Raw genomic sequence first — 27,481 nt, 5'->3', positions numbered from 1 at the left:
ATCTACAGTCAGGAGATCACTGGATATTACATATAACCAGCACTGTGTGATCCTGTCCTGATAATCTACAGTCAGGAGATCACCGGATATTACATATAACCAGCACTGTGTGATCCTGTCCTGATAATCTACAGTCAGGAGATCTCAGGATATTACATATAACCAGCACTGTGTGATCCTGTCCTGATAATCTACAGTCAGGAGATCACTGGATATTACATATAACCAGCACTGTGTGATCCTGTCCTGATAATCTACAGGCAGGAGATCACTGGATATTACATATAACCAGCACTGTGTGATCCTGTCCTGATAATCTACAGGCAGGAGATCACTGGATATTACATATAACCAGCACTGTGTGATCCTGTCCTGATAATCTACAGGCAGGAGATCTCAGGATATTACATATAACCAGCGCTGTGTGATCCTGTCCTGATAATCTACAGTCAGGAGATCACTGGATATTACATATAACCAGCACTGTGTGATCCTGTCCTGATAATCTACAGTCAGGAGATCTCTGGATATTACATATAACCAGCGCTGTGTGATCCTGTCCTGATGATCTACAGTCAGGAGATCACTGGATATTACATATAACCAGCACTGTGTGATCCTGTCCTGATGATCTACAATGAGCAGATCACTTTATATTAGACATAATCCCAGCATTGTGCCAGTATATTGCGGGACGTCACATTCCATTCATTGGATTACAGTTTGTTCAGGATAAATGTGTGTTTGAGGCGGTTCAGCACGTGTAATGCATTAGTAAAGGATAGTAAATTAGGACGACTCTCTTAAGAAAACACATAATGGCCCCTTTCTTGGTGTCTCCCTCTGAGCTATTAATGTCTTGTACTAAAGGCTTTCACCTCCGAAATCAGTTACAGATGTGACGGGAGTGGTGTAAATAGCTCTGGAACATGTTCCTCCCGATTGTCTTACTTCTCAGAAAATTGAAACAAAGTAACAACAGATTCATCGGGTGAAATGTCACAATTAGATATCGTAACAATGTTCAACCAAACACAAGAAATAAAGTGCAAGTAACTGTGCAACTCGAAGCAAACGTCATAAAAAGAGAACGATACTTTACCAGACTGAAGGATAGAGAATTATATGGTGCTGAAATGTGGAATTACTGACCCCTCCTTATCACAGACGCACAACAAGGAATCCAAAAATTTCACAAAACCAGTCCATATAAATCTTCTCAGCAGGACTGTTATAATAACCCCTATGAGAATAGTATCTGAAGGCCATAGAGCTATGATAAGTATGTACAATGCAGATCCTGGCCAATATACAATGTACAGCACAAAACAATGGAATACAGAGTCCACCATGGACCTCCAGGACAAAGGACTAATGCACACGATCCTGAACATATCGGCCTATAATCCGGTGTGAAATACAGAACCGTATTGTAGTCTACATGGTTCCATATAAAAATAACTAAAGTAGTGGCATTACCATGCCTGTTGTATCACAGCTTCAGGTGGAGGTCAATGTTGGATCTCATCCTTTGTATAGAGTGGATGATAGATGTGTGGCCCCTCATCTGTTGGGCCCTTGATCATAGACCTACAGTTTTTTAAGACCCATTTTTACCAGTATACAAAGCATAGAACATGGAAACACAATATAATACAAATCTCACAGCACAGAACTTTTTGACAAGTATACAATGCACAATTGATTTAAAGAGGAGCTGTCACCTCTACTGACGTGTCTGTTTTAGTGAATACTTGTATTCCCCATGATATAACAATTCTTTTCTTAGAACACTGCTTTGTACCATACCTCTGTTATTCCTCCTAGAAATGTATGAATATATTGACAGCTGGGTGTTACCAGTTGGGGGCGTTTCCCTACACAGACTGACAGTGTCCAATCAGTGCTGACAGAGTGGGGCTGTGAAGGGACACGCCCCTTTGACAAGGGAAATGGTAAGACCCAGTTGTCAATTTATTCATAAATTTCTAGGAGGAATAACAGAGGAACGTCACAATGTAGAGTGGTAAGAACATATGTTCCAGAAATGTTATTTCGTGGATATACTTATCCATCCGTGGATGAGTGAGCACTGCTACTTCTCTTCTGCTGACCTCCAAATGCCATTTGTTTTGCAATGAACATAAACTCCTACGTAGTTGTCCATCATTGATGACCTATTAAAGTTCTGGACCACCATTTGTGGCTACTAAATCCACTGAAGTACCATCTCCAATAACTGTGTTGAATTGGAAACATCTGTCGCATTTTGCTCCTCTAATTCCTACGTCCCGATCTGTATATTTTCAATGTTTATTAACTTTAATGAAATCATTGATATAATAAATGCAAAACAAAACACACAAACAGCAAATATAAAAGACCATAAAATCTTACAATCGAGTGGACGGTAGAACATGATGATCGGCTGGGGCTCGAATACGGCTTCTATCATTACTATTGTGAGATATTCTACAGGAATTCATGAGTTAAAGGGGTAGTCGGCAAAAGCGTAATCATTGTGAAATGAAAAGTTATATGATTTTCTAATATACCTTCCGTATCAATTCCTCAGAGTTTTCAAGATCTCTACTTGCTGTCATACAAAAGGTTATTACATTTACAATATTTCAATTTGAACGGCTACAGCATAGTTTGTCACATGAAATAATAGCTGCCGGTCGAGAACAAGGAAGAAATATAGTCAAACACGAAATACTGGGGGTTGTATATTTATTATTTCTATAGTTTAATTTTGATTCACCGTCGTAACAGTGGCCAGATGATAAGCGAGCGCTATAAATGCTGGCATCATATACCAACCACACTGGGACGCCCTTGGCAGAACAACATAAATCCCATCCATAGACAAGGCAGCTTCCTTGCATAGACTCACTAGCAGTCTAGGGAATCTATAAGCCCAGTTTACAGCAAGGGAGGGGGTTTAGTCGGCATAGTAATAGCCCTGAGCGATAACACGCATGAGACTGGAAGCCTATAGTAAAGCAAAATTCACATCCGATTCTTAGGCTGTAATTACTGGCAAGGTTACATGGAGTAACAAGGGAGTATATTATCTATACTCCGAGCACACACATATCCCATGTGAAGAGGCATGATGAAGTCTGGGCATAGTAATATATGTTAATGAGTCTAGTTTGATACGTGTAGTGCATGTATGAGTGCGCCCTCTGTGCCATTTATCTGGGTTTGTATTCAGAGACTATGTTAAGGGACCCAGTTAGGACATAAGGGGGCTCCTGTTTGGGGAACCCCTCTATTACTTGTCAAAAATGAACAACTCTTCTTCATGGGCACTATGTGCAATACCGGGCACAGCCTATGGAGAAGAGTAATGCCATAGCTCTTGCCACTTGACATTAGAAGTCCACTAAGACACCCATTTATTTTAAGGTGCACCCTGTAATGCTTTGCTTTCCTTGCAGTGGCCTTTTGGGGTAAACAAGTAGTAATGATGGATTTCCCAGCAATGAGACCCCCTGCAGGCAGCTCGACTTAGGAGGACATGTAATCTGAGCCATGGATGTCCAGAAATAAATTTTTTATGCTGGTCTTAAGGGCACTGCCCAATACAGATGTAGCCAACTTTATCTCGACTCTTAACACATTAAATACACAGTTGCAAGAAAGTTTAAAGGGTAACTAAATGTTTGACAAACTTCTGACATGTCATAGAGACATGTCAGAAGTTTTGATTGGTGGGGGTCCGAGCACTGAGATCCACAACAATCGCTAAAACGAAGCGGCAGAGACGCTCGTGTGAGTGCTCAGCCGCTTCGTTTCTGTTTGGCATTTTCCGGAAAGCCGATGTATCGGAGTACAGGCTCATAGACTTTCTATTGAGCACGTACTTCGATACATTGATTTCTGGAAAAAACCCAACAGACACGAAGCAGTTGAGCGCTCACACGAACGCTTCTGCTGCTTCATTTTAGCGATCGGTGGGGGTCTCTGTGTTTGGACCCCCACCAAACCAATCCAAACTTCTGACATGTCACTATGACATAAACAACACAAAAGTTTGAACAGCACGTTCCAACAAAATGAAACAAAACGTGTATTATACAGGTGCAGGAACACAAGAAAATGGTGACAGCACACTGCGAACACTAATGCCCCCTAAGCCACTAAATATAAATAAATATGCATTACTGCTAAATCTACTTACAATAGGGAGGTTCTTAGCGCACACTTTATACAGGTGCAGGAACACAAGAAAATGGTGACAGCACACTGCGAACACTAATGCCCCCTAAGCCACTAAATATAAATAAATATGCATTACTGCTAAATCTACTTACAATAGGGAGGTTCTTAGCGCACACTTTGATCAAATTGTGTGAGCCCACCTGCCACGACAAGGCGACCTCTATGAGGTGGGAACCTACTCTGCACATACACCCAGAACTGGGACTAAGTATATGTAGGCTTAGTCGCAGTTCTGGGTGTATATGCAGCGTAGGTTCCCACCTCATAGAGGTCGCCTTGTCGTGGCAGGTGGGCTCACACAATTTGATCAAAGTGTGCGCTAAGAACCTCCCTATTGTAAGTAGATTTAGCAGTAATGCATATTTATTTATATTTAGTGGCTTAGGTGGCATTACTGTTTGCAGTGGGCTGTCACCACTTTCTTGTGTGATGTCACTATGACATGTCAGAAGTTTGTTGAACATTTAGTTACTCTTTAACTTGTCTTTTTCAATGGCTTTTGTTGTGTGATATCACGCTAGTCACGATAAACTTGGCTACATCTGTACATCACAAGTCCACCTATCTTTGTGGCACGTGTGTAGGTGAATTGTGTACAGAATGTTGTTGTGTGTTGCATGTTACGTTCTTGTGTGTGTAGTTTGTGTGTATTATGTGCTTGCTCCGTGTTAGTGTGGATATCCCGCTTAGGCAATGGGTTTTGCAGATGAGAGAAGCAGATGGTCCTAGGAATGTACAGCAAGCTGTGGGCAGTGAAAGGTCTCACAAGACAACAGAAAAGCACAGAATATTTATCAAGGCAGAGGAGACACTTTGTTACTTGGAGAACACACCCTACAACAACCACAATGCAGCACAGCATTCTTACAGTCAGACGGTTATACTAGAAACAATACATGGATAGAAGAACTCTGGAGAGCAGATTGCAAGGACAAGCCCAGCAGACAGCATTATAATACAACACGTCCACATGTCCCCATAGTACTGCATGGTTAGACAGGAGGATAATGTTCCTCAGCTCTGATAGTAAGCATTGATAACCAGGTATGTGATCAGACCGGCCATGTGAGCCCAGATGTCCTACCTGTCAATAATGACGGGGTCAGATGGGGTCTCATTTCGGTTACCGCAGCTTTTCTTCTCACAACAGCGGCTGAAACATAGAAAAAAAGATGGGTCAGATAACTACCAAGAAAACCATACAGTGGGCAGGAGGCCAGATAAAGAGTGGGCCATAAAATCTACCAAGCAGGAGAGGGGGCCACAGACACAAAGAACAAGTCACAATGATGATAGATAGATAGATAGATAGATAGATAGATAGATAGATAGATAGATAGATAGATAGATAGATAGATAGATAGATAGATAGAGAGAGAGAGAGAGAGAGAGAGAGAGAGAGAGAGAGAGATAGATAGGTAGATAGATAGATAGATAGATAGATAGATAGATAGATAGATAGATAGATAGATAGATAGATAGATAGATAGATAGATAGATAGATATGAGAGAGATAGATAGATAGATAGATAGATAGATAGATAGATAGATAGATAGATAGATAGATAGATAGATAGATAGATAGATAGATAGATAGATAGATAGATAGAGATAGATAGATAGATAGATAGATAGATAGATAGATAGATAGATAGATAGATAGATAGATAGATAGATAGATAGATAGATAGATAGATAGATAGATAGATATGAGAGAGATAGATAGATAGATAGATAGATAGATAGATAGATAGATAGATAGATAGATAGATAGATAGATAGATAGATAGATATGAGAGAGATAGATAGATAGATAGATAGATAGATAGATAGATAGATAGATAGATAGATAGATAGATAGATAGATAGATAGATAGATATGAGAGAGATAGATAGATAGATAGATAGATAGATAGATAGATAGATAGATAGATAGATAGATAGATAGATAGATAGATAGATAGATAGATAGATAGATAGATAGATAGATAGATATGAGAGAGATAGATAGATAGATAGATAGATAGATAGATAGATAGATAGATAGATAGATAGATAGATAGATAGATAGATAGATAGATAGATAGATAGATAGATAGATGATAGATAGATAGATAGATAGATAGATAGATAGATAGATAGATAGATAGATAGATAGATAGATAGATAGATAGATAGATAGATAGATAGAGGGAGAGATATAGATAGATAGATAGATAGATAGATAGATAGATAGATAGATAGATAGATAGATAGATAGATAGATAGATATGAGAGTAGTACATATTTGTACGTGATAGGAGTTTCCTGAACCCTAGTTGTATTGAGATTTAATATAATAAAATGTGAATTTATATAATACATGAGGGATCTCTATTGTGCGTCTCTTTGGCTCTTCTGTCCTATCAAAACCATCACAAAATGACATAAACTAGAATAAGGAACATATGGCTTTCCAGTTGTGACTGGACTATAACTCCCAGCATAAATTGCTGATATAGTTAGTCCAACAATATCCAGCACACATTACCTAAACCTGCCATAATCTATGAAGAATGTAATGACATAGCAGTGCTGAATAGGCGCTCTGCCCAGACGCACACTTCCTTGCACCCACACATTGCTCCGCACACGCACTTGGATTGCCATCATCCTTTGTGTTGCATTCTGCTCCCGCTGATTGCATAACAAAAGTGTGTAAATTCCCACCATCTGTCTGGGTAGGACATGGTGACCAGCAGCCGCCCAGGCCCAGCGCTGAGCGCCAGCTGTGAGGATTGCAGGTTGTCAATGTCTCTCTTATTAAGCAGCTGTAGGGTTGACATAGACCCATCAGTCTGCTACATATCACAATGCCTTTAATATATTGTTACTGCACCATTGTAGCGTACAGGCCAACGATACGGGGCAACAATGCTCCATAGGGCCCACCAAGCTTTCCGCATCACTATCAGTTGGTAGTACCATTTTTTCTTATTATATGCATTGCAATATTATGATCTAGATAATATAAAAACGAATGCATCATCCGATCAGATACTAAGGTGAATGGCAACATTTGGCAGCATGGAAAGCGTTAATAACTCCACTCTCTACCCTCGGTCTCCAGTGTCAGGTCCTTGATGTAACTTTTGATTTTTTTAGAGATCCTGATGAAAACGGTGACAATTCTCCGATCCGTGATGAGACACGTGGCACTAATTGGGGGCAGTAACTAATTAGCCTTTTGTTCCTGGACTGAATCAGTAAGGAGTCAGGACCGAACAATATGGCGGCAAGGTATATAAATAGAGCGCTGTGTCTGTCCTAAGAGGGAATCGGTAAATGATGCCTATGTGCAAGCAGACGGGGAGGTGACCTCTCTGGTCCTAGTGATGGAGAGAAGAAGCTTCATCCTAAAACGGGGGATTTAACTACATTGTATCGAATCGAATATATGGGATCAAACACCCACAAAATTGGTTTTATGTGTTATTGAGGTGGTTCTCCATGGGCAGGAATCAAGTTTGGGGTGCATAGAGTTTGCCTCTATTTAATAATTCTATTAAAAAACCCTTTTCTGGACATGATCGGTGGATCATTCATAAAGTGTATGGTGGAAACGGAAGGGTTACAGAATCCTAACTCGTCGTATTGTATCCATCTAGTTCACTCAGAAGTCTAAATTATAGGAAAATTAAGATTCAAAGTTAAAGTGTTAGAGTGAGATAAACAAGTAGCGTCCTGGGAAAACCAGAACATATGGCCGTCCTAAGTAGGATATGCTTTCATCTGTTCCCTTTTCTCCTCCACTTTTTCATTGCAGAATCTTAAATGAGTACGAGTAGATCTAGCTGATAGCCTACAGACAACTACAAATCCATGCAGGACACCCAGGCGGGGGCCATAGAAGGTTATACTTTATTTAGGTATATATTTGGAGTGCCACCTAAACCCTGTTGAGATGACTTTTTAGGCCGCATTAATATTTGATGAGAATGTTACCCATGTATCGATTAGAATCTAGTGACTTCTTCGTGTCATTTTCATTCCTAATCCATCACTGATGTTACCAACTTCAAAAGAACTGGTTGGCGTAATATTGGGCCAACCTAGAAATTGACCACTGGTGAATCCAGCTTAATAGCTTGACAAATATTCTCTAAATGTTCTTACTAGAGACTCAACCCCCGAAACCCATTTGCCCATTTAGGTCTTCCTAACATAGTTACGTAGTTACATAGTACGATAGAAAAAAGACATATGTCCATCAAGTTCAACCAAGGTATAAACAAGGTGGCCTCCTTTCTAACATTGCATGTGGGGAAGGGGGTTGGCTGGGCTACAGTAGGAGTTGTTACAACCCACAGCTTGGGTAGTCCCCAGACTTATCCGTCTATACCAGTAATTCCCGTGGAATTTATTTTATCCTCCTGTGGAACCCTTACAACTACTCAATCCCTACTGTAAACCAAACATCTCTTGATGTTGCTGTCTTCTGGAGAACCTCAACCAGGTTCTGAGGAACCATAGGGAATCCTAGTTGGGAAACACTGACCTTGATCATTCCAGCTTCACCCCATATATAATTTTTGAATAGATTTTTAGGGCATGACCACACATGGCGGAATTCCTCCGCAACTGTCCGCATCAATGCCGCACCTAATCCGGGTTGCGGATTACGGCTGCGGATCTGCACAAAATGTGCAGAAAATTGATGCGGACTAGCTGCTGCGGACTGCGGGAAAAGTGCTTCCCTTCTCCCTATCAGTGCAGGATAGAGAGAAGGGACAGCACTTTCCCTAGTGAAAGTAAAAGAAATTCATACTTACCGCCCGTTGTCTTTATGACGCGTCCCTCCTTCGGCATCCAGCCCGACCTCCCTGGATGACGCGGCAGTCCATGTGACCGCTGCAGCCTGTGCTTGGCCTGTGATTGGCTGCAGCCGTCACTTACACTGAAACGTCATCCTGGGAGGCCGGACTGGAGACAGAAACAGGGAGTTCTCGGTAAGTACGAACTTCATTTTTTTTTACAGATACATGTATATTGGGATCGGTAGTCACTGTCCCGGGTGCAGAAACAGTTACTGCCGATCGCGTAACTCTTTCAGCACCCTGGACAGTGACTATTTACAGACGTCTCCTAGCAACGCTCCCGTCATTACGGGAGCCCCATTGACTTCCTCAGTCTGGCTGTAGACCTAGAAATACATAGGTCCAGCCAGAATGAAGAAATGTCAAGTAAAAAAAGCAAGACGCATCCGCAGCACACATGACATGTGCATGACAGCTGCGGACTTCATTGCGGAACTTTGAATCTCCATTGAAGTCAATGGAGAAATTCCGCCATGAGTCCGCCACTGCTCCGCAACAGACAGAGCATGCTGCGGACACCAAATTCCGCTCCGCAGCCTATGCTCCGCAGCGGAATTGTACGCATCGTGTAAACGAACACTGCTAAATTAAAGTGAAAGTCAATGTAGAAACGGCTCCGCTGCGGATTAACGCTGCGGAGTGTCCGCAGCGGAATTTAAGTGCAATTCCGCCATGTGTGAACCCGCCCTTAGAGAAGATCTTTGGAGATTTGACCTCCCAACCATCTAGCTCCTCGTGGGTTGGACTAATGGGAGGTCTAATCTCCATATTTTGGCAAGGAAACCTTCGACATGGAAACAGGTCACAGAATTATTCTTACCTGCACATGACCTCATGAGTGAGTAAAACGCGGCACATCTCTGGATTCTTATTCTGTCCTTCATATGCTATAGGCTGCAGGAAATTGAGATTAAATATAGGTTTACACTACTACCTCGTCTGCAGAAGAACATGGCTATAGGAAATGCTAGACAGAACTATAGTCTATTCTCCAAACTTCGGTAACTGTATCTCTGTCCATTCATGATTTCCCCTCCTTATATTATCCCAGCTTATAATAAAAATCCAGATCATTGTATCAGTGCCCATGGGACTATATACAAGAAGATGATGTAATCATATTAGCTATATATAATAGTTATATACCAGGAGTGCCCACTTAGTTATTATTCAGACTGGTGAAAGCCAACCCTCAGACCCCTATACCTAAAGAGCACTTAGAAGGCCCATATGGGAAGACCCAATGATAATCCAGGATTTGTAAAGCGGGCCAGTAACTATGCCCAATGGAACCTACCTGCTTTGTCACTGAATCAATAAGCCTGACAAAAAGATCTTGTTCGGTTCGGACACCTTAAAAGAAAAAATAGTTAATGAGGAGAGAAAATATGTTCCTTCAAAGAACATAGAGTAAGGACACCATATTGATAGGAGGTAAACATATAGCCAAATCTATATATATAAGAACACTTATTGCAGATGTAGCAGAGCTAAATTTGTTGTTTAATTTTTTGTGACTGTATCGGTACGTTGTGACACTTCTCAGAGCTAAAGCATTTCAGGAGGTTAACCTACAGTCCTATCTAAAACTATAGGTACCACATAGGGGTTTTACAATCAGCTGTGCCACTGATGAGCGCTATTAACGTGTCATTGTATATGCGATGAGATCACATGACGTCCGTCCTATGAGATACGTGGGAATAGCACATAGGGAGCACGCCACGTTCTATATCTGCGTTGTCTATAACACAACTTTCCATAATAATGATTTCTCTCTTGATCACTATGCTAATAAGCTACGTTCTTCATGATGGATCACAATGTTTAGCACATGATGCATGAAATATCATAGGACCATATATATATATATATATATATATATATATATATATAAAATAGGATTTACGTATTACATGGACTCACCGTTACTGTAGAGAAGTTGCAGCCGGTAGTGGGTGCCATTATTGGTTTTCTCAGTGCTCAGTTCCTTTGAAATAAAAGTATTATATGCAAATTATTGTATCTAGTATGTATATTATTATACATCTCCTAATGACAGAAGGCGTAATATCCATTACAAAGAGAATTTCCTCATTAGTCATGTCTAATCTGCAAGGATCAGCAATCAATAATCAATACTTCATGGTAAATGAGTGCCTCGTACCCCGCCATTATCAATGAGTGGAGGATACTATATAATGGATCAATATGCTATATATCACATATCACACTGGACGGAGGCCGAGGTATTGGGGGTAAATAATAAATACCAGCTGTCACATAGGATCATCCAGCTATATACACAATGCATCAAGATTAGCCTGGACTATAGGGAATCCAGGTAGACTACTGTGGCGCTTCATGAGTACCCTGCAATGTAGTGGATATATAGGGTTATTGTAAGTGCATATAATGTAGAAGTCAAGGCTTCAATGAAAACCACATGGACAACAGTAAAAGCATTCTTAGAGTTAATACAAAGGTGGCATTCCAAATATAGCACATACATCACTGTACTAGCTGTAATATGACGTCTAACCACTAAACAGGTCACGTATGACACTGTACAGACTATAATACAGATATTACCTGCAGCTTTCTATAGGTTCTTATCAAGTCATTCAGTCTATACCACATATAGAACTCTATGGACTGTTTTAAAGTCAGTCCTTCCCTCTATACCAGCAACAGTTCTCTGTTCTTATAGCTTCACATATCTATATATCAATCTATACATTTATAAAGATTAGTCTTCACTCTAAAATCGATATTATACATAGTAATCTATAGTCCTCGACTCTGCAACTTGCTGTATAAACCGCCACTCTATACCACATATACAATAACTGTAGACTCTCATAAAGTAGGTCATTTACTCTATACCACGAAGAGCACTCTGTAGACTTTTATACAGTCAACCCCACACTCTACACCACATACGACACTCTATAGACTTTTATACAGACTGTCCTTCAATCTTTACCCATATAGCCTTCAATAGATTCTCATTGCTATATGACATATAGTCTTCTATAAACTATTACACCATCCTACGTTCTATATCACATATAGCCTTCTATATACTATTACACCATCCTACTCTCTATATCACATATAGCCTTCTATAAAATATTACACCATCCTACTCTCTATATCACATATAACCTTCTATTAAATATTACACCGTTCTACTCTCTATATCACATATAGCCCTCTATATACTATTACAGCATCCTGCTCTGTATATCACATATAAACTTCTATATACTATTACAGCATCCTGCTCTGTATATCACATATAACCTTCTATATACTATTACACCAGCCTACTCCCTATATCACACATAGTCTTCTATATACTATTACACCAGCCTACTCCCTATATCACATATAACCTTCTATATACTATTACAGCATCCTGCTCTGTATATCACATATTAGCTTCTATATACTATTACAGAATCCTGCTCTGTATATCACATATAAACTTCTATATACTATTACAGCATCCTGCTCTGTATATCACATATAACCTTCTATATACTATTATACCATCCTACTCTCTATATCACATATAGTCTTTTATATACTATTATACCATCCTACTCTCTATATCACATATAGTCTTCTATATACTATTATACCATCCTACTATCTATATCACATATAACCTTCTATATACTATTAAACCAGCCTACTCCCTATATCACACATAGTCTTCTACATACTATTACACCAGCCTGCTCCCTATATCACATATAGTCTTCTACATACTATTACACCAGCCTACTCCCTATATCACATATAGTCTTCTACATACCATTACACCAGCCTACTCCCTATATCACATATAGTCTTCTACATACTATTACACCAGCCTACTCTCTATATCACATATAGTCTTCTACATACTATTACACCAGCCTACTCTCTATATCACATATAGTCTTCTATATACTATTACACCAGCCTACTCCCTATATCACACATAGTTTTCTACATACTATTACACCAGCCTACTCCCTATATCACATATAGTCTTCTACATACTATTACACCAGCCTACTCCCTATATCACATATAGTCTTCTACATACTATTACACCAGCCTACTCCCTATATCACATATAGTCTTCTATATACTATTACACCAGCCTACTCCCTATATCACACATAGTCTTCTACATACTATTACACCAGCCTACTCTCTATATCACATATAGTCTTCTACATACCATTACACCAGCCTACTCCCTATATCACATATAGTCTTCTATATACTATTACACCAGCCTACTCACTATGTCACATATAGTCTTCTACATACTACTACACCATCCTACTCTCTATATCACATATAGCCTTCTATAAACTATTACACCATCCTACGCTCTATATCACATATAGCCTTCTATATACTATTACACCAGCCTGCTCCCTATATCACATATAGCCTTCTATAAACTTTTATACCAGCCTATTCCCTATATCACATATAGTCTTCTATATACTATTACACCAGCCTACTCCCTATATCACATATAGTCTTCTATATACTATTACACCAGCCTACTCCCTATATCACATATAGTCTTCTATATACTATTACACCAGCCTACTCCCTATATCACATATAGTCTTCTATATACTATTACACCAGCCTACTCCCTATATCACATATAGTCTTCTATATACTATTATACCAGCCTACTCCCTATATCACATATAGTCTTCTATATACTATTACACCAGCCTACTCCCTATATCACATATAGTCTTCTATATACTATTACACCAGCCTACTCCCTATATCACATATAGTCTTCTATATACTATTACACCAGCCTACTCCCTATATCACATATAGTCTTCTACATACCATTACACCAGCCTACTCCCTATATCACATACAGTCTTCTACATACCATTACACCAGCCTACTCTCTATATCACATATAGTCTTCTATATACTATTACAACAGCCTACTCCCTATATCACATATAGTCTTCTATATACTATTACACCAGCCTACTCCCTATATCACATATAGTCTTCTATATACTATTATACCAGCCTACTCCCTATATCACATATAGTCTTCTATATACTATTACACCAGCCTACTCTCTATATCACATATAGTCTTCTATATACTATTACACCAGCCTACTCCCTATATCACATATAGTCTTCTATATACTATTACACCAGCCTACTCCCTATATCACATATAGTCTTCTACATACCATTACACCAGCCTACTCCCTATATCACATACAGTCTTCGACATACCATTACACCAGCCTACTCTCTATATCACATATAGTCTTCTATATACTATTACACCAGCCTACTCCCTATATCACATATAGTTTTCTATATACTATTACACCAGCCTACTCACTATGTCACATATAGTCTTCTACATACCATTACACCATCCTACGCTCTATATCACATATAGCCTTCTATATACTACTACACCATCCTACTCTCTATATCACATATAGCCTTCTATAAACTATTACACCATCCTACTCTCTATATCACATATACCCTTCTATATACTATTATACCATCCTACTCGCTATATCACATATAACATTCTATAAACTATTACACCATCCTACTTTCTATGTCAAATATAGCCTGCTATATACTATTACACCATCCCACTCTCTATATCATATATAGTGTTCTATATACTATTACATCATCCTTCTCTCTATATTACATATAGCCTTCTATAAACTATTACACCATCCTACATTCTATCACAGCCTTCTATATACTATTATACCATCCTACTCTCTATATCACATATGGCCTACTATTTACTGTTACACCAGCCTACTCTCTATATCACATATAGCCTTCTATAAACTATTATACCATCCTACTCTCTATATCACATATAACGTTCTATAAACTATTATACCATCATACTCTCTATACCACATATAGACTTCTATAAACGATTACACCATCCTACTCTCTATCTCACATATAGCCTTCTATATACTATTATACCATCATACTCTCTATACCACATATAGTTTTCTATAAGCTATTGCACCATCCTACTCTCTATATCACATATAGCCTTCTATAAACTATTATACCATCATACTCTCTATACCACATTTAGCCTTCTATATAATAATATACCATCATACTCTCTATATCACATATAGCCTTCTATAAACTATTATACCATCATACTCTCTATACCACATATAGCCTTCTATATACTATTATACCATCATACTCTCTATATCACATATAGCCTTCTATATACTATTATCCCATCATACTCTCTATATCACATATAGACTTCTATATACTATTATACCATCATACTCTCTATACCACATTTAGCCTTCTATATACTATTATACCATCCTACTCTCTATACCACATATACCCTTCTATAAGCTATTACAGCATCCTACTCTCTATATCACTTATAGCCTTCTATATACTATTATACCACCATATTCTCTATACTACATTTAGCTAGATATGAAGTGTTAGATCATCTAATTCTCTGTAACACATATATCTCTCTATAGACTTTTACATCTTTCTAGTCTCTTTATCACTTATCGCTCTCTATGTACTTTAGAATTTTCTGTTCTCTTTACCATATACAGCTTTCTATGGACTTTTCTATATTTCTACTCTCTATACCATATACAGCTCTCTATAAACTCTTAGACCGTCCTCTCATACCATATACAGCTCTCTATAGACTTTTAGATTTTTCTACTCTCTGTATCACATATACGTAGCTCTCTATAGATAGTTAGACCATCAGATACCACATATACAGTAGGTCTCTATGGACTTTTAGATATTTGTACTCTCTGTACCAGAAATAGCCCTCTGTAAACTTTTAGATTTTTTTATATCTTCTATATCATATATATTTTTCTATGTACTTTTGGTTCTTTCGTGTCACATATAGGTCTGTATAGTCTCTTAGACCATATATTTCTCAAAACCCAATATCGCTCTCTATAGACTTTTAGATCTTTCTACTCTCTGTATCACATATATTTTTCCATGAACTTTTGGATCTTTCTACTGTCAATGCCACAGGTCTCTATAGACTTTTGGATCTTTCTACTCCCTGTATTACAAATACCCCTTGATAGACTATTAAATTTTTCTACTCTCTTTATCACATATCTTTTTCTATGGACTTTTGGATCATTCTACTCTCTATGCCACATATACAGTAATTATCTATGGACTTTTGGATCTTTATAGACTCTTAGACCATCTAATTTTCTTTACTCATTATAGCTCTCTATGGACTTTTAGATCTTTCTACTCTGTATATCATATATCGTTCTCTATGGACTTTGGATCTTTGTACACTCTATGCTACATATACAATAGTTCTCTATGGACTTTAGATCTTTCTACCCTCTGTACCACATATACAGGTAGCACTATATTGACTCATAGACCATCTAATTCTCTATGCCCCATACAGCTCTCTATTGACTTTTATTTCTTTCTACTCTCTATATCATATATCGTTCTCTATGGACTTTGTATCTTCCTACTCTCTGTACCACATATAGCTTTCTATAGACTTCTAGATCTTTCTACTCTCCATACCACATATAGCACCCTTACAAAGGCAGGCCTTCTCTCTGTACCACATATAGCACTACTAAGAATCACATAAAATAATATAAAACATATATACCTCTCTACAGACTCTTATAAAGATAATATATCACATATAGCTCTCTATATAGTGTTATAAACACCACATATACCTCTCTACAGACTCTTACAAAGACAGTCCTTCAATCTGTAGCACAAAGAACTCTATAGACTGTTGCAAAGACAACCCACGCTGAACAGCATGGAATACTAATGTATATTACATATATGGGGGAGTCAAAGGTCAGACAAGTAACCTCCTTTTCATTTGAATTTTTTTTTTGTGACAGTCAAGATGGTGTCTTTCAATATGACGAGGCCGAGGACACACTTCATGGGCACACCAAATGATCTAATATGTAATGGTAATGTTCAATCTAAGAGTGGTTGTTGACTATATTATTACATTTCATTAGATAGATAGATAGATATATATATATATATATATATATATATATATATAGAGAGAGAGAGAGAGAGAGAGAGGGATGGATGGATGGATGGATGGATAGATAGATAGATAGATAGATAGATAGATAGATAGATAGATAGATAGATAGATAGATAGATAGATAGATAGATAGATAGATAGATAGATAGATAGATAGATAGATAGATAGATAGATAGATGATAGATAGATAGATAGATAGATAGATAGATAGATAGATAGATAGATAGATAGATAGATAGATAGATAGATAGATAGATAGATAGATAGATAGATAGATAGATAGAAGATAGATAGATGGATGGATGGATGGATGGATGGATGGATAGATGGATAGATAGATAGATAGATAGATAGATAGATAGATAGATAGATAGATAGATAGATAGATAGATAGATAGATAGATAGATAGATAGATAGATAGATAGATAGATAGATAGATAAATAGATAGATAGATAGAATAAAGTTTGCTTAACAACAAGTAAATAACATGATAATCATATAAAACAATATAAACCCACCTTATCATTCTCCACAAAGTCCACAAAGGTGGTACGCTCGATCTCTATGGGCTGACCCTGCCGGTCATATAGCGCCAGCACGAAGTGGAAAAAGTTAGATTTCCGTAAGTTGGAAGGCGGTTGCTTCTCAAAATGTGCTCTGGACACTGCAACCCCACTGCAAAAGACATATAAATATAAATATATTATATATCTACTGTATATGCTGCTCAATGTCCATTATAATACAAAAAACACAATTAGATATTATATATGCACTGTAATATTACATATTACACAACTTAACATTGGATACATGGGATATAAATGTTTTAGGTACATGATATACTCGGCACAACTGCCCCTCCACCCCAAGAGATATACAAATATATTCTAATATATAAACATGCTATATACAGTCTAAAACAATACACATACTTTACATATGTCATTCCACTGTCAGGGACACATCTGCTGCTAGATATATGTATTCTGTAATATTATATACTACACATGTATTATACCACTGTGAGATACAGTTATATCTGTAACTGGAACTCCATGGCCAAGGATATCTGTGTAGTGTCATATGAATATTTAGTCAAATATACTATACACAGCCTATCTACTGCAAGGGAAATCCATGTGTGATATATGTAATGCAATGCTGTATTATGTTAGGTATTCAGTTATATGTCATATAATACATATGGCCCAACTGGCTCTTCACTGCAAATACCATATATATATATATATATATATATATATATATATATATATATATATATATATATATATATATATATATATATATTTATATATTTAGTTACTTACAGAGTGTAATATACTAAACACTGCACAGCTACCACACTACAGGAAATATACATACATTCAGATAGATAGACAGACAGACAGACAGACAGACAGACAGATAGACAGATAGACAGATAGATAGATAGATAGATAGATAGATAGATAGATAGATAGATAGATAGATAGATAGATAGATAGATAGATAGATAGATAGATAGATAGATAGATAGATAGATAGATAGATAGATAGATAGATAGATAGATAGATAGATAATATTGTATTTACTGCACTGTATAGGGTAGGAGTCACAAGCTATAAGTGCACTTTACCAACCACAGCACCACTGCAGGGATTCGCTCTATAATAATTGCAGGGCATTAGTGGCACATGATCAGACAGGGCACCCGGAGTATATGGGTAGTCAGGGCACAGAATTATATAGCAGAACGCGTTAAGAATACAGGTGAACCAGAGCTGAAGATATTACTTTTAGCCGTGCCGAATGACAAACTCAGCTTTCCTACATCTATCAATTTGTTTGATATAACCATGTGCGGCTTTACTGCCTGCCCCGCGAGCAGAAAAAGTCGCATGTTAAATACACGCGCCCTGGTGTCATAGTGGAGCGGATCTGTACACAGCATCATCTCCGCTGTTCTGCTGGGGACGGTATCGCTGGGGCTCAGTGATGCGCAAGATATTGTGGGGGCACATCAGAGTGCAAAATATACATATACAGAGTCAGTATACTGCAGTGCAGCAACGCTCATCATACACAGCATCCTAGTCTATTAGATACACCTACATTATACATCACCGTATGTATCATGTCAGATATATATTGTATTGTATTCTATTGCATATATAATAGAAGTCCACACAAACAAACTCGTCTCTGCTACACATCATAAACCCAGTCCTGATACATCAATATTTATATGTATTAATGCTGCCTAGAATAGTAAAGTATATATCTATATGTATGTATGTATGATAGATAGATAGATAGATAGATAGATAGATAGATAGATAGATAGATAGATAGATAGATAGATAGATAGATAGATAGATAGATAGATAGATAGATAGATAGATAGATAGATAGATAGATAGGTGATAGATATGAGATAGATAGATATGAGATAGATAGATATGAGATAGATAGATATGAGATAGATAGATAGATAGATAGATAGATAGATAGATAGATAGATAGATAGATAGATAGATAGATAGATAGATAGATAGATAGATAGATAGATAGATAGATAGATAGATAGATAGATAGATAGATAGAATACACTTATATGTGAATTTTGTCTAGTACTTTAGTATAATTTATTTCTTTCTTTCAAACGATAAAGCATCTCCTCAGTTATTATATAGGGGCCACGTCTACTTACAACAAGTGAACTTCTGCAAAACTTGTCCTAGCTTCATATTTGTTAATATATATATGCATATTCCCAGAAAGCATACTGCGGTATTTCCTGTTTAGTGTGTATATTAGTGTATTAGTGTGTATAAAACTTTCCCTATGAACTAATCCTAATCCTAATCTTGTATGGGTAATCTATCATACAGAGAGGCATCTCTTGCAGTGTCCTCATATACAGAATATGTCAGTGTCGTCTATATGATACAATGTAGAATATGGGAGTAGTAAAGGAACTATGCGGAAACTAATAAAATTCAGCTATATCCTACAGGTTATCTTCTGATAAGACTCACCTCTACCTAGGACTTGTGTGGTCAGTCAACACACCTACATATGGAACATATATATATATATATATATATATATATATATATATATATATATATATATATATATATATATATATATAATAATAATCATACAAAGAAGAACACCTTAATGTACATCATATAATTCACTTATATATAATACTAATATACGGAATATGGTATTAATATAATGGAGTGTCATATATTAATATAATATACAGAAATAAAGTTTATACGAAGTTCTGACATATAATATTACTATAATATCCAGATCCACATAATAATAATAATAATAATAATAATAATAATAATAATAATACTAATAATATCCTTATACATAATATTATTATAATACACTGACCTATAATATGAATTTAGTATACAGGTATATAATAGTATTAAAATATCCTGATACATAATATTAATATAATATACTGATCTATAATATGAATTTAATATACAGGTATATAATATTATTATAATATCCTAATACATAATATTAATATAATACACTGATCTATTATAAAAATTTAGTATACAGGTATATAATAGTATTATAATATGCTGACACCTAATATTAAAATAATATATTGATCCGTAATATATTATCAATATATATAATATTACTATAATATCCAGATACATAATATTAATGTAATATCCTATTCCAAATAATAGTATCCTGATACATAATATTAATCTAGTATCCTGGTATGTAATAGTACTATAATATCCTGATGCATAATATTGATATCCAAATGCATAGTTCCACAATATCAATATTGTTAGATAATAATATTATAATATAGTGATACACAGTATTATAATATCATGATACACAATATTACTGCAATGTTCTGAGATATGTCTGTATATATATATCCCTAATATATCCTGATATAAAATTCATGAAATGTACAATCGCGATGAGTTCTAAAACATTAATCAAGTGTAGATAAGGATTTAGTCATCATATAATCGTTATAACCACCTTCTTATAATGTTTGAACACATTATATGTTCGCTGTAGGTATAAAGCACGTCAAGGCTTATAATAAGTTATAATGCTCCAGTGGTCCGACATAGAAGAATCTTTATATATGGATGATGGGTGTTTAATAAATTCTACATATAAAGTATATATACATATGTATATATATATATATATATATATATATATATATATATATATATATATATATATATATAAAATTGTGATACAACCACATAAAAGTATGAAGCACCTACATCAAATACAGAGGTGCACAAACATATTTTGTCTATTTTAATACGAATTGTTAATGGATTTTTATAAATCTTTGGCTCTTAATATAAAGGTCTGAGGTCTAAACTAAAGTTCAGAATGACATAAGAATATCCATACTGGTAAATGTACATGGATACACACAGATGTATAGCAGCAATGACTGTCATTTAACTATTTGTTTTGTGTATCCCTGTAATCAATTGCGTTTCATTGCAGTCCTATATAAAAATACATATAAAAACACATTATGACATAACCATGAGTTGGGTCGGCGATGCCAAATCTGCTTTTATATAAGATAGGTAGATGATAGATAGATAGATAGATAGATAGATAGATAGATAGATAGATAGATAGATAGATAGATAGATAGATAGATAGATAGATAGATAGATAGATAGATAGATAGATAGATAGATAGATAGATAGATAGATAGATAGATTAGATAGATAGATAGATAGATAGATAGATAGATAGATAGATAGATAGATAGATAGATAGATAGATAGATAGATAGATAGATAGATAGATAGATTAGATAGATAGATAGATAGATAGATAGATAGATAGATAGATAGATAGATAGATAGATAGATAGATAGATAGATAGATAGGTAGATAATGTATATGGTGTATATATATTTATTGTAGCCATCGCTGTGGATTATTCTACGAAGTTTCTGACATTAGATAATAACATGGGGAGAGAAGTAAAGTTCTTCTGGATAAAGTTTGCACTGCTGCTATAGCCGGATGGATTTCTAGCTATACACGAGATATATGGAATATGTGGAGAGCTTCTAGTGATCTGGGGTGTTCGGAGACTCGGCTGTGCGAGTTTCCTCGGGTCACCTTACAAGTCACCGGGTTACAGCAGTGATATATTGTGCAGTGTATGTGCCCGGGACGGAGAAGTCCCGAAGTCCCTGCTCAGACATCGCATCTTCTCTATGTAACAAGCCGGAGAAACTCTTCAGTCTCCAGCTGCCTTGATACTACAATCCCCAGCATTTATTGTCAATGTTTGTCTGAGACTTGTAGTTCTCCAGCCTCTAATGATTATAGTCCTTCCATCTGGTGCAAGTTGCTGTGATACATTAAGTCCCAGAATTTTTTTGCCAGCGCTCGAATTAGAGTTGTAGTTCCACAGTTGAAATCTTGGTTATATCATTACTGATGTGGGATTTTATAACAGTGCACGCTCCTTGCTGGGACTTATAGTATTATGGCAGTGACTTGCTGGTACTTGTAGTATTATGGCAGTGACTTGCTGGTACTTGTAGTATTATGGCAGTGACTTGCTGGTACTTGTAGTATTATGGCAGTGACTTGCTGGTACTCGTAGTATTATGGCAGTGACTTGCTGGTACTTGTAGTATTATGGCAGTGACTTGCTGGTACTTGTAGTATTATGGCAGTGACTTGCTGGTACTCGTAGTATTATGGCAGTGACTTGCTGGTACTTGTAGTATTATGGCAGTGACTTGCTGGTACTCGTAGTATTATGGCAGTGACTTGCTGGTACTTGTAGTATTATGGCAGTGACTTGCTGGTACTTGTAGTATTATGGCAGCGACTTGCTGGTACTCGTAGTATTATGGCAGTGACTTGCTGGTACTTGTAGTATTATGGCAGTGACTTGCTGGTACTCGTAGTATTATGGCAGTGACTTGCTGGTACTTGTAGTATTATGGCAGTGACTTGCTGGTACTCGTAGTATTATGGCAGTGACTTGATGGGACTTGTAGTATTATGGCAGTGACTTGATGAGACTTGTAGTATTATGGCAGTGACTTGATGGGACTCGTAGTATTATGGCAGTGACTTGCTGGGACTTGTAGTATTATGGCAGTGACTTGCTGGGACTTGTAGTATTATGGCAGTGACTTGCTGGTACTCGTAGTATTATGGCAGTGACTTGATGGGACTTGTAGTATTATGGCAGTGACTTGCTGGGACTTGTAGTATTATGGCAGTGACTTGCTGGGACTTGTAGTATTATGGCAGTGACTTGATGGGACTTGTAGTATTATGGCAGTGAATTGATGGAACTTGTAGTGTTATGGTAGTGTCTTGTTGCGACTTGTGGTATTTTAACAGTATCTTGCTGGAAATTGTAGTGTAATTGAAGTCTTGCTGGGACTTGTAGTGTTATGGCAGTGAATTGCTGGGACTTGTAGTGTTATGGTAGTGTCTTGCTGGGACTTGTAGTGTTATGGCAGTGAATTGCTGGGACTTGTAGTGTTATGGTAGTGTCTTGCTGGAACTTGTAGTGGTATGGCAGTGTCTTGCTGGGACTTGTAGTATTATGGCAGTGACTTGATGGGACTTGTAGTGTTATGGTAGTGTCTTGCTGCGACTTGTGGTATTTTAACAGTATCTTGCTGGTACTTGTAGTGTAATTGAAGTCGTGCTGGGACTTTTAGTGTTATGGTAGTGTCATGCTGGGACTTGTAGTGTTATGGTAGAGTCTTGCTGGGACTTGTAGTGTTATGGTAGAGTCTTGCTGGGACTTGTAATGTTATGACAGTGTATTGCTGGGACTTGTAGTGTTGTGGTAGAGTCTTGCTGGGACTTGTAATGTTATAGCAGTGTCTTGCTGGGACTTGTAGTGTTATGGTAGTGTCTTGCTGCGACTTCTAGTGTTAAGGCAATGTATTGCTGGGACTTGTAGTGGTATGGCAGTGTCTTGCTGGGACTTGTAGTGGTATGTTAGTGTCTTGCTGGGATTTGTAGTGGTATGGCAGTGTCTTGCTGGGACTTGTAGTGGTATGTCAGTGTCTTGCTGGGACTTGTAGTGGTATGGCAGTGTCTTGCTGGGACTTGTAGTGGTATGGCAGTGTCTTGCTGGGACTTGTAGTGGTATGTCAGTGTCTTGCTGGGACTTGTAGTGCTATGGCAGTGTCTTGCTGCGACTTCTAGTGTTAAGGCAATGTATTGCTGGGACTTGTAGTGCCATAGCCTCTGAAGAACCATGCGTTGCTTCTATATGACTTTGCTACTGATGAGTTCTTATAATTGGCGCACAATTGCTGTGATACAACTACAAGACTTAGCATTTTCAGGCTGGGACTTGTAGTTCTTCAGCTTCCATGTATTTATAATCCTATAAATTCTAATATCTGTACCAGCATTATGTGCCAGCAACAAACTTGGAGTTATTGTTGCCCAGTCTTTGCAGAGCTATAAGTTGGCAGCTCGCATCTCTGTTCAGAACCAAAGCTCCATCATTGTGTACCACTTCCTGGGACTTGTAGTTCCCCTTCTAGAGTACCAGGAGAACACAGCTTACATCTCCAGCAGGGAATCACACATCATGGGGATCAGCATGCAGTTAATAAAAAAGTTACTGTGCCCAGCTCCCCTATCTTTCTAGGGTGCATTGGTCATCTTACCTTTGAGCTGCTACCTTGGCATCCACAACTCCAACATTCCTCACCCAGGACCTTACAGAATCCATGCCAGCTGCAAGGGCTTTGTCTCTCAGGGCAGATCCTCCTCTTCCTAAAGTGTCCTGGACCCCAAACATTGAAAGCTGGCAGCACACAAGTTTTGGGGAGGTCCTTGTGTCCTCCAGATACAGCCTCTTGCCAACCCCCTTGTCACCTGCTCTAGTACCACAGTAGCAGCAGCAGCAGCAGCAGCAGGGTGACCCAGGATCCTCTAACCCACTACAGTATGCACTGAGACAGCATCAGCTCAGAGCATGAATGAGCCCCCCAGGGGGGAGGGGCCTGCCCTGCATCCTTCTTCTCATTGGACAGCTCCTTGTACAGGACCCTTCCCAGAGGCTGGAGCAATTAACCCCTGCAGTGCTGCAGCAGCATCAGTTTTGTCCCACAGAATGTGTACAGTGATAGTAAGGTGAGAGCAAAGCATCTATAGGGGCATTATAAATATGTAATATCAGTATATAATAATCACATCCTATATATGGCACCAGCTTATACTGCAGTGGTGTACAATGAAGGAGAGAAATATTTATAGATTCAATGAAAACCCTTACCTAAACCAGTAAACACAAGGAGAGAATGTCTTGCCTTAAGAGCTTACAATCTAAAGCTGATGAGGATGTGATTCAGTTCTGTATAATGGACCAGCCTCTTATAAATAATGCAGTATGGCAGCTGTGCTCAATTTCTGAATTTAAAGGGGATGTCTAAGATTATGGTAAAAGGATCTGCTTTTTTTCCCCAGACACAGCTCCACTCTTGTACATGGGCTGTGTCTGGTATTACAGCTTAACACCATGAGCTGCAATACCTGACATAGCCTATGGACAAGAGAGGCGCTGTTTCTGGGGGGGGGGGGAGGCAGACTATTTTATTTTTAAGTCATAACCCGTCTTTAAATTGTAGCTTCACAAAGACGAACCAATGATGAACCTACAATTGTATAGAGGGAATTGCTGAACTGCCATTTAATTAACAGACCATGATTTAAGCAATTTACAGTAGCCTGTATCCTTCCTGTAGAGCAGCAGACAGACTGTCATAAAATATCCTGTATTATGGGCGGCAAGGAATATGATCTCCCCACTGCTGACCTGCTCTGTTACTGGATTACTCATCCGGATAAAGGGATAGCGTCCAATAATAGATCAAGTACAGAGGTGCACAAAAATCTCTATACATGTGTCTATCTATCTATCTATCTATCTATCTATCTATCTATCTATCTACCTACCTACCTACCTATCTATCTATCTATCTATCTATCTATCTATCTATCTATCTATCTATCTATCTATCTCATATCTATCTATCTATCTATCTATCTATCTATCTATCTATCTATCTATCTATCTATCTATCTATCTATCTATCTATCTATCTATCATCTATCTATCTATCTATCTATCTATCTATCTATCTATCTATCTATCTATCTATCTATCTATCTATCTATCTATCTATCTATCTATCTATCATCTATCTATCTCATATCTATCTATCTATCTATCTATCTATCTATCTATCTATCTCATATCTATCTATCTATCTATCTATCTATCTATCTATCTATCTATCTATCTATCTATCTATCTATCTATCTATCTATCTCATATCTATCTATCTATCTATCTATCTATCTATCTATCTATCTATCTATCTATCTATCTATCTATCTATCTATCTATCTATCTATCTATCTATCTATCTATCTATCTATCTATCTATCATCTATCCATTGTTGTACATGCAATTCCCTACTTTGCAAGTCTGATTCATTTTGCCCTCACTATAATTGAGCCATCCTATATCTCAGTATGACAACCCCTGTCCATATTCCTTATTCGATGGCTATCAGAGGCTTTCGATCTGGCAGACTCGGGATGTCCATCTTCGCTGGGAAAGAAATTAGTCTGAGGATCTGGATCGGCAGTGATCAACTGATCACCGCAGCAGCTCTTATGTTAAAGGGGTTGTCTATGATGTGACAACCCCTTTAAATGGCAGTAAAATTTACAGAGTCCTACTTTAAAGCTCCTGGTTCCTACAACTTTGCTTCCCCCCCCCCCCCCCCCTTGTATGTGATAACATCAGACTGTAAAGGATCTGTACAGAGCAGCACTGCAGTTCGCATGCGTTATTTTACCTCCACACCGCCCGGTAGGATGCAGAAGTAGCAGTCACATCCGAGCCCCGGTGCTTGAGCGAGCCCAAAGACCCTTCTGCCACATAGGTAGACACCAGTATTATAAATGGTACATATTAGGTGGGGGGTCCTGTTACAGATTTTGCATTGTTGTCCTACTGATCCTTTTATTGTATTACTATGTATATATAGATTATTATAAACCTATATCACTCTCATCAGATCTATAGTAGTCAGATAATATGCTGCGGATCTTGGAGGATGCTCTTGTCATTGTTCCAGGGCCAGCCTGTGTGTATTCAGGGTTCCCCCTGTGGGTCAGGGTCCATTGTCTG

General features: G+C 37.5%; 1 protein-coding gene across 1 annotated transcript in view; it reads right to left on the bottom strand.

The window, feature by feature from the left end:
* EBF2 (EBF transcription factor 2) overlaps window positions 1–25,205 on the bottom strand; it is an 87,005-nt gene extending 61,800 nt beyond the window's left edge. The window contains exons 1-6 of the mRNA XM_075855425.1: window positions 24,944–25,205; window positions 17,742–17,898; window positions 11,013–11,076; window positions 10,384–10,439; window positions 9,907–9,980; window positions 5,315–5,383 (exon numbers count right to left, since the gene is read on the bottom strand). Of these exons, the coding sequence (XP_075711540.1) occupies window positions 5,315–5,383; window positions 9,907–9,980; window positions 10,384–10,439; window positions 11,013–11,076; window positions 17,742–17,898; window positions 24,944–25,077 (554 nt within the window). The 5' untranslated portion in view covers window positions 25,078–25,205. The remainder of the gene's footprint in view (window positions 1–5,314; window positions 5,384–9,906; window positions 9,981–10,383; window positions 10,440–11,012; window positions 11,077–17,741; window positions 17,899–24,943) is intronic.
* Between the last annotated feature and the right edge of the window lie 2,276 nt (window positions 25,206–27,481).

This window comes from Rhinoderma darwinii, chromosome 3, assembly GCF_050947455.1.
Source record: "Rhinoderma darwinii isolate aRhiDar2 chromosome 3, aRhiDar2.hap1, whole genome shotgun sequence".
In the NCBI taxonomy this organism is placed as follows: Eukaryota; Metazoa; Chordata; class Amphibia; order Anura; family Rhinodermatidae; genus Rhinoderma; species Rhinoderma darwinii.
The sequence above is the reverse complement of the archived record's forward strand: the minus strand, read 5'-3'. Positions and strand labels throughout refer to the sequence as shown.